The sequence below is a fragment of the Ptychodera flava genome (genome assembly GCF_041260155.1).
Source record: "Ptychodera flava strain L36383 chromosome 23 unlocalized genomic scaffold, AS_Pfla_20210202 Scaffold_23__1_contigs__length_28996876_pilon, whole genome shotgun sequence".
Classification (NCBI taxonomy): Eukaryota; Metazoa; Hemichordata; class Enteropneusta; family Ptychoderidae; genus Ptychodera; species Ptychodera flava.
In genome coordinates, this window is record NW_027248277.1 from 7,648,624 (window position 1) to 7,658,078 (window position 9,455).

The 9,455-nt window shown below is 41.9% G+C and overlaps 2 protein-coding genes across 2 annotated transcripts; both read right to left on the reverse strand.

Moving 5' to 3' along the window:
* Positions 1 to 2,121: 2,121 nt before the first annotated feature.
* LOC139123728 (uncharacterized) lies at positions 2,122 to 3,294 on the reverse strand. Its single transcript, XM_070689883.1, has one exon. The coding sequence runs from the start codon at positions 3,292 to 3,294 to the stop codon at positions 2,122 to 2,124; it is 1,173 nt and encodes a 390-aa protein (XP_070545984.1).
* Positions 3,295 to 5,415: 2,121 nt separating this feature from the next.
* LOC139123935 (uncharacterized) lies at positions 5,416 to 7,474 on the reverse strand. The gene is made up of 2 exons (XM_070690081.1): positions 7,271 to 7,474; positions 5,416 to 7,016 (listed from the first exon to the last, which is right to left on the reverse strand). Exons 1-2 carry the CDS (start codon positions 7,417 to 7,419, stop codon positions 5,714 to 5,716), a joined length of 1,452 nt encoding a protein of 483 aa, XP_070546182.1. The 5' UTR covers positions 7,420 to 7,474; the 3' UTR covers positions 5,416 to 5,713.
* Positions 7,475 to 9,455: the final 1,981 nt, after the last annotated feature.

The following is a 9,455-nucleotide window of genomic DNA, read 5'->3' on the forward strand; positions in this document are numbered from 1 at the left end:
CCACCAAGGGATCAAAGGTCAACTCTGGAACCTCATCTCTGATATGTACTCAAAGCAATTTTCTCGTGTTAAATGGAATAGTCTCATTTCACAAGATATCATACTCTAGCAAGGCACAAGACAAGGCAGTACCCTCTCCGCCGAGTTTTTTAAAAATCTTTATACAAAGTACCTTACAGGCACTTGAAAATTCAGCTGGGTTTGCACATTGGACATGTCTATATTGGCAGCCCAACATGCGCAGATGACATCGCTCTACTGTCCTGCAATGATCATTATATAAATGCTATGGTACAAATTGTCGAAGACAATGTTAATAGTAAAAGACAATTGATTAATGTTTCCAAGAGTATCTGCATCTCTAAAAACGCCAAGTCTACAGACTTATCAATCTCCCAACCAAAGATTAACAATGACGTTATTTCCAATGGTGACACAATCTCACATTTAGGCATCACAAGAAGAAAAGATGGAAAATTCGATATCTCAGAAAATATTCAAATTGCTAGAAGAACATTGTATCAATTGTTTGGCGCCGGACTCCATGGACGTAATGGCCTAAACCCAATAATCTCTTCTCATATTTGGAAAACTTATGTTATCCCGAGACTCCTATTTGGCCTCAAAATTATCGATATAAAGAAAAAGGACATATCTACTATTGAGAGTTTTTAAATAAAAACTCTAAAACAATTTCAACACCTCCCTAATAGACGTAACAACTCTCTTGGTTTGCTGTTACTCGGCGCACAGACCTGAGAAGCCCTCCGTGATAAATTGGAAATTATACCACCCTACCGTTGCAGGATAATTGAAATTATTCTTCTCATCCGGAAGGAACGAACAGAATTGAAGTAGCTGTCTCCCCTTGACCTCAGAGTAGACGCAGCCCATTCAAATCATAACCTATGACCTGTAATCTAAATATTAATGAGTACTCCCTATATATACCATGTACAAAGCCAGTTCACCATGTTTCAAAGCCAAAACAATGTAAACCTATGAAAAGAACAACTGGGTGGGTGAGGTGGGAGCTACTTCAATTCTGTTCGTTCCTTCCGGATGAGAAGAATAATTTCAATTATCCTGCAACGGTAGGTGTGGTATAATTTCCAATTATTCTCCTCATCCTTCAGTCACTCCCATCATTTCCGTAGCTGATTTTAAAGCATCATATTGACCAAAACCAAACTTACCTATAAGTTTGCTATGGTATCCATCACAGAGATAGATGATGTCACTTCACATTGATAATGTTTAGCAAAGGTTCTAGCAGATGACCAGTTTGCCAAGTTCATAATCTGTTGCAATGAAGCACCCTTAAAGTGTAAAGCTGAAGTAACTGCTGACCTTGTAGAATGTGCAGAATAGCTGTCATCTATACCTGCCCCGAGTAAAACCATCTTCAGCCATCTTGCAATGGTGGCAGGAGAAACTGGTTTCCCAGATACATAACTCACAAACAAAAAGTTGCCATCTTTACGAATAGACTTCACTCGGCGTAAATAAGCAGCTAAATAGTAAACAACACAAATTCTCCTATTTCTCTTAAATGCAGGCAAAGTAAACATCTTCCGTTGCTTTGCTGGTCTGTCAGTCTTCGCCAGAACTGCCGGAAGTAAAACTGCTAACCCCTTAGATACCGACACAGATTCAAACTTAAGATTTGCTAAATCAGAACAACGTCCGGCTGTACAAAGAGCCACTAACATAGCAGTTTTAAATGTCAAACGCTTTAAAGACAACTCTTTAGCTGGTGCACAAGCTTCCAAAAAATCAAGAACTTGCTTCACGTCCCAAACTAGAGTATACTTAGGCTGCGGAGGCCTCGAAATAAACACACCTTTCATAAATTGGATGACAAGAGGATGACTACCTACTTGATAACCCTCAACTGGTAGATGAACTGACGAAATAGCTGACCTGTAAACATTGATAGTTCGATATTGGAGCCCCCGATCAAACTGATCCACCAGAAACTCTAATACCACTCGGATAGGTGCTGCCGGAAGTAAAACTGCTAACCCCTTAGATACAGACACAGATTCAAACTTAAACTGGATCTTCTTCCTGTCTTTTGCACCAACGATTCCACGACGACGCCAGGCTGATTCATACTGTTTAGCAGTTAAATTCCTTTTCTGACACAAGCGAGGATAACTTTGGACACCCTTTCTGATATGCCTCTTGCTCTGAGAGTACACCTGATAGCGGCCATACGGCTAGCAACATCCGGTCTGCTAGAGGATGACAATCTCCTGTCACTGGATCTGTCACTAAGTCCCGCATCTGAGGAAGGAGAAATGGATCTTGTACTAAGAGGGTCAGCAAATCTGCATACCAAGGCTGAGTTGTCCACACTGGGGCTACCAACACCACTCGAGCGCCCTCCTGCCGAACCTTGTGTAGCACTCTGGAAAGAAGGCCCAACGGTTGCTCCATGGAATGGAAAAGGCATCTATCCGCCATGCCTGAGGATTTGGTTTCCATGAGACGAAGCGATGGAATTGTGCATTCTGATGTGATGCAAAGAGATCTACTTCCGGAAACCACTCCAGCTGTTTGAGAACTGCATGAAGGACTTCTGGCTTGAGATACCACTCCAGATTGTCTTTGAACTTCCTTGACAGGTAATCTGCCTCCTGATTTATCCTTCCTGGAAGATAGCTTGCTACCAGAAGAATGTTGCGGTCCAGACACCACAGCCACATGTTGGCTGCCATTTTGCACAAGGCCCAGGAGTGTGTTCCCCCTCGATGATTGATGTATGTCACCACAGTTGCATTGTCGCATTTGACTTCTACACATACATCCCTCAGATGACTTACCAGAGAATCTAGTCCCTTGAAGACCGCTAGCATCTCCAACTGGTTGATGTGCAACTTCTGTTCCATCACTGACCACTGGCCTTGGGCTGTATTGTGAACGCACAGGGCTCCCCAACCTAACTTGGATGCATCTGTCTGGTTTCTGTGGGAGAAGAGATCTGCCATTCCATCTTGCAAGACAATCCATCCACCATTTCAACTCCTCCTTCGCTTCCAATGAGAGACTCAGTGGAGCGTCGTACGACCCTGTCTGAGACAAAACTGCCAGCTGGTCCTTCTGAAGAGAACGGTAATGAAGAGGGGCAACTGTTACTGCTTCCAATGTTGCAGTCATTTTCCCTAGAAGTTTGGACAGACACCTCACAGTGACTGAGTCTCGGTGGAGAAGACTTTGACATTCCACTTGCAGCCTGTTGACCTTGTCTTGAGGTAAACTGATTGTCATTTCCTGAGAGTTGATGACCATCCCTAGAAACTGAATTTCTTGTCTCGGTACCAACTTTGACTTTTCCCAATTCACAAGGAAACCCAAACTGACTGTGCTCTCGCTGTCGCTCGTAACGTTCGTAAATTACGAGCAAAATGAAAATTTAAGAAAAAAAATACATGCCCGATCGGCCATTTACGAACAATTTTGTTATTTTGAAGCCTGATTTTTGGTCAAGATTATGAATTCCGGGAAATACTGTCATATCTGGTCTTTCAAAAACTACTCTGCCCCTATCATCGGCGCATCGACAATGGTAATAGCTTTGGACTTTGACCTGTGCTAACATGAGCATGCGCGAAAAGGTTTCAAGATCCCCGGGTCGTGTACTCTCATACTGGTATGTCATGCGCATTACGGTAGTTTTGAGATACCCAAACACTCACATGCTGTCAACTTTCCGAATGGACGTATGCGGGGGTGGAGCGAATCGAGGGAAGCGGGCAGTTACAAATGCTTCAGATAGATAGTATCCTCAGCTGGGAAAGAAAGTTGGGCAAAAAAACGGCACCTGATATGAAAAAATTGGAAACAATGAAACCGCCGAGAAGAGATCAAGACAGAGTAGTCAGCCGAAACAGCAGAACTGCAGTCCGGACCGCCCATGGTTGAACGATGTACGTACCGCAAAGTGTTTGTCTGTGCATAGAGGTGGAAACGAGCCGGAAATCTTAGCCAGAAATCTTAGTTGTCATAGATTTGTCATTTGACGATCTGCAGATTGAATTTTTTTCAGTGAACATGCCAATTTAAACAGGTTTCCTTCAATATATTTTACAAGAAGCTGTCTCAGCAAATGTTATGATACTGATAGTTTTCTTTGATGATCCAAAGACAATGCTGTGCACAGTCCCAAGACGAAAACGTTTATCCAGACAAAAATAAATGACGATCATCTGCAGCGTTTTAAAAGTATAACTGTCTCTAAATAAGAAAACATTAGCAGAATCACCAGTCTCAGTTTGCGTACTTAAATTTGATGTTATAATGAGGCAAAATTTGTGAGAAACCACAGACTGCAAAATGTTCTGATCAGTGGTTGTTTTAAAATAATTATAGAGATGAACATGGCATAACTGCAGCTACCAAGAGGTACCACCTAACACCTATGGATGACATGCGTACTTTCAAAGTAACAGAGCTTTCCAAATATGAAAAACAGGGGAGAGATTTTCTAGCATCTAAAACTTGTGCAAACACTGATAATATTAATGACCACTTCATATAGTAATATATATAATCATCAAGCACTGACTACACAGAAGGGGAGTTAAAATTTGTGTCACAATATACTTGAAAATGTTATGTTGTGTAATAAAGATCGATTAATTGAATAACATTCATGGGCTGGTTGACCAAAATGACACACTTTATTGAAACAAGGAAGAAATTTCAATGTTACAAGCACTCATGACCCATGATGTACTGTGTTAATTAATGGATCTTTTGAAAATGTGTATCAAAATATGAGTGTTCATTGTCAAAAAAAAACTAAAAAGGAATTTTTCACTTTCCTTTGTCTATAATGAAATCATTCATCATTTCTATACCCTTAACATCATTTATTGAGTACGAGAAGTGCTTGTTGAAAATGGGCGGGCTCAGCATTACATAATTTGTGCTTACTAATTTATTTTGAACCAAATTCGTAAATTTACTAACAATTTTGAAAGGCCAGGGAGAGCACAGACTGAGCAATAGTGTGACTGCCGCATTGACATTGGACTGACAAGTCTGGAAAGATCTGCCCAAAATCAGAAGGTCGTCTATGTAAATTACACATCGAATGCCTTGGCGTCGGAGCCGCGTAACCACTGGTTTTAATTATAGCTTTGTGAACACGCGAGGTGCACTGGCAATTCCAAATGGAAGCACTGCGAACTCGTACAAAGTCTCTTTCCAAATGAAACGGAGAAACTTTCTGTGGTGAATGAAAATGGGAACTGTGAAATAGGCATCCTTTAGGTCAACTGTGGCCATGAAATCGCCTTGTTGTTGCAGGGACTTTACATGATGAAGGCCTTCCATCTTGAAATGCTTGTATAGACTGTGACGATTTAAAGGTTTGAGGTTGAATACTGGCCTCCAACCCTCTGTTCCCTTGGGCACTAGAAAAATTGTTGATACAAACTGACCTGATATTGGCAAAACTTCTGTTATTGCTCCTTTTTGCAGTAGAGAATTCACCTCTGCATCCACATGACACACATGGGCTTTTGGAACACATGTTACAGGATGATGAACCTGCTCCGGCATTGATGTCAATTCCAGTTTGTAACCCTGCACAGTTTCCAGTATCCAAGGGTCTGATGTCAGCTGCTGCCACTGATGAGGAAATAAAATCAGACGTCCCCCTACCTTGGGATATGGCTGTCGAGATTGCGGAAAACACATTATATCATTCTTTCTTGGCCCGAAAGGACTGAACCCCACTGCCATCTTTACTACCAAATTTCCCAGAGGAGCCAGCTTGTTTGTACCTATCAAACTTATCATATTGGTAACGCTTGTATCCACTCTGACCATACCTGGACTTGCCGTATGAAGAGAAACGCCTGTGAGATTGCTTCCCTGTAGTTCCGAGAGACCCTTGTCCTCTTGTCATATCAACCACCACATTATGTGCCTGCTTGGCTTTCTTCGCTTCTTTCAGTGGTTCTTCTCCAAAGAGTGTAGCCATGGATGGTTCAACCTTCCTCAAAGAAGCATATTTATTAGGCAGGACAGAATCAAATGCCTTCTGTCTTGCAACTTGCAATCCATGAAAGGCACTGCCAAACAATGTAATACTATGCTGAATGATAGGCAGAAGTTTGGGATCAATAGGAGCACCATTATGAGCCTCTTGTAAAATTTGCAACAAAGGTAGCTGGGAAAATAACAATTGCTCAGAGGCTTTACGAATTCTCTGATCCTGCAACACCAAGGGCTTGGTAAAGGCTTGCTTTTCCCAATGAATGGCTAAATGTTCAGGAAGTACAGGAGCTTCAAAAAAGTTCTCATGGCTTTTACATACTTCATAACGCTCCTTCAATTCCTTTTTATCCTCTGCCAACAAGATGTTAGTACGCTGTTGCTTAAACCATGCACGAACAGACTTGGAAAACTGTATTCCTGTATTCTTGTCATGTGGGTTATCAAACCCACAATCTGACTCATCAGAAGAAGAAAACTCTTCAGAAGAAACTGAAGAAGATTTTGGCTTTCGGCTTTTCTTCTTACCTTTCCGGTCACTTGACTTCTTACACTTGCGTTTGGTTGAACGACGACCAGACTGGGACATGCCATCAGAGGAATCCTTGACATCTGGAACAATACCATGCATAATGCTGGAATTGTCCTGTGCACATGAGTCTTCAAGAGACTGAGAGGCCACATAAGGGCCATGGCTACAGGTACGGTCACTCAAAAGAGGACACACCTCGTGTGCATTCGAGGGACCTGCTTCCACATTATCAACGTGGATGCCATCACGATGGACTTCATTAGCTTCACCAGACCGATCATCACTACCAGTAGCAGCTAACCACCTTGCCTGGTTCTCAGTTAAACGTTGAACCGACTGTGCAAGTCCTGTAACCATTTCCATGAGGGCTTGTGATGATGGAGTCTGCTGAGAAGGTACAACATCATGTTGACCTGCGGGCATATTTGGAATATTGCCACTTCCTTCAATGGTACTACCTTTATCTGCCATATTCCTGTGAAACATAAGGAAACAGAAACACAGCATACTCCAGGGAACCTATGCAGACCCTCAAAAATATGCACAGTCATGCTAGCTCACAAGGGTAACAGGTGGTTGAAAAATTCAAACACATGGGTTCCACAAAAAATACATACCATCTAAAGCACAAGAGCTCCATGACAAAAAATCAGAACTCACAAAAGTAGAAAACTACAAAAGGTGAACAAGCAAAAGGGAAGTACAGAAAAATGTTCATTAGGCACTCACCTTGCCAACAAACTTACCGACACTCCACTAGATAAATGGAGCCAAAACACCACGTCTACTCTGGTTGAAGCCAAACAGGAAAGATGGTGAACTGGCTTTGTACATGGTATATATAGGGAGTACTCATTAATATTTAGATTACAGGTCATAGGTTATGATTTGAATGGGCTGCGTCTACTCTGAGGTCAAGGGGAGACAGCTACGGAAATGATGGGAGTGACTGAAGGATGAGGAGAATAATCATCTATCATTACTCTGTTTGTAAAGATATGCCATCTTAGAAACTCTGCAGAATACAACCTTGCCCTTCGTCAATATAGTATGAGCAACTTCAGGAGTAAATCGTGTTTAATACAGTCGAAGATATCCTGCAAAAATATGATCTTCCAAATCATTATCAGCCGCTTCAAGGACCTTCATCGAAGAACCAATGGAAAACTTTGTTAAGGACCCATATCGACACATATTGGCATTCAAAACTCAAGAACGATGTTGCATCGAAGCAGTCAACTAGATTCGTTAATCTTCAAGCCTATTCTCTGAACAAGCCACACCATGTTTGGTCTTCAACTAACGCTAACATTCGCGACATTGAAAGTGCCTGCATAAAAGCAAGATTTCTTACTGGAACTTATACCTTACAGTGTTCTGCCGAGGCCGCGGCCTTGCGCCATTGCCGCAAAAATAAAATTGAAGACCCCCAAAAAATCAATCATCGGGTCCGGCAGGCGCAGCACGCCATCAGTCCCACAAAACTTTTGGTAAAAAAATACACTTATTTACGTACTATACGCGAAAGGCCAAACGCGGAAGTAGACATTCCACACTGCTCATGCGTGCATGCTGCTCGTGAGAACATGAGACGTGTTGCTTCCATAGCAACCTTCAGTGATTTTTTATTTGCATAATCGTGAACTAGATTTTCATCGGCTAGATTCAAGTCAGCCAGTCAGCGTCTCTGTTAAATTCAATGCCTCACAGTACTCTCTGGCAGTGGAAAGGAAAATTGCTTCCGTGAATAATCAAAACACCGAGGCAGAACAATTCTTAATTTTTTTGGACCCCCCTAAAAAGGCAAATCCAACAACCGGACGAGTGAAGACAATACGATCAAACATGACATCGTGTCTCAGCTGTTTACATCCTCGGAAACTGAAAACCAATGCACGCCGCTGCCATCCACATCGGAAACGCATCAGTCAGAAACAGTCTCAAAACATTGAGCAGCCATGCATCGGAAAATCAGCCTTCATTGAGGCAGCAGTGTTTCCGTTAACGCAAAATCCTGCGTATTTTACGCAAAATTGTTCTGAAATACGCAAAATAAATCATGACTGCGTAAACTAATGCGCATTGAGAAATGCCGCCCATGACATGACATACTTGCCGCACTGCATGTATTGCATTGTATTGCCTGAATGTGGTTCAATGCAGGACAAAATTAGAACATATGCACCTGCTTGCAAGTGACATTTATCATGATATTGCAACATTTTAGATTTAGCAGACCGCAGCACTTTATGCAACATTGTATTTCATCATCACAAAACGTCACGTCAATCAGTTCTGTACAGACAATGGCACTACAGATGCAAAAAATTCGAGAATCGATCGAGTCTACGTTGTTGGTAACACAATACAGTTAATGGTCATTACGTCGCATGTTATTTGGAAAGTGTTTACGGATGACCATTTAGAATCTGTCGGGTTGCATTCTTGAGAGGTCCCGCTGGACTTTGAACAGTATCTGCTTTTTGTTGGCCCTTTGAAAACACTAATTTCACAGTCAGAAGGTCTTTTCTTTGAACATGAACTCATTGGGCTGCTCAACGATCATATACGGGACTTGCATCACGGCATGGCATGGCAAGCGTTCAGCTACACCTTGAAGCCCCCCAGGTTGTTGTTTTTTATTAATAGAGCATGCGCATTACAGGAAACCCTCCAAGTTCTACAGAAAAGACTGCTCAACTCACTTCAGATACTGATTCCTTAGCCGTACGCATTTGAATACATTTTACGCAAATAAAACTCAGTTGCGTAAAATCATACGCAAGTTTTGAATTGTCACGCAGGCATGTTCGACGTCTTCATGAAAAATGGTTACGTGATTTCAGCTGGCTCCACAACGATGCCCAAACAACCAAATGACTTGCAAAGTATGCATAAAGCATAATAATATACG

Bases quoted from the DNA above. Each gene is read 5' to 3' on its own strand.
- LOC139123728 (XM_070689883.1), bottom strand. From the start codon at position 3,294: ATGGTCATCAACTCTCAGGAAATGACAATCAGTTTACCTCAAGACAAG.
- LOC139123935 (XM_070690081.1), bottom strand. From the start codon at position 7,419: ATGACCTGTAATCTAAATATTAATGAGTACTCCCTATATATACCATGT. The intron at 7,017-7,270 runs GTGAGTGCCTAA...TATGTTTCACAG, and splicing joins TCGGTAAGTTTGTTGGCAAG to GAATATGGCAGATAAAGGTA.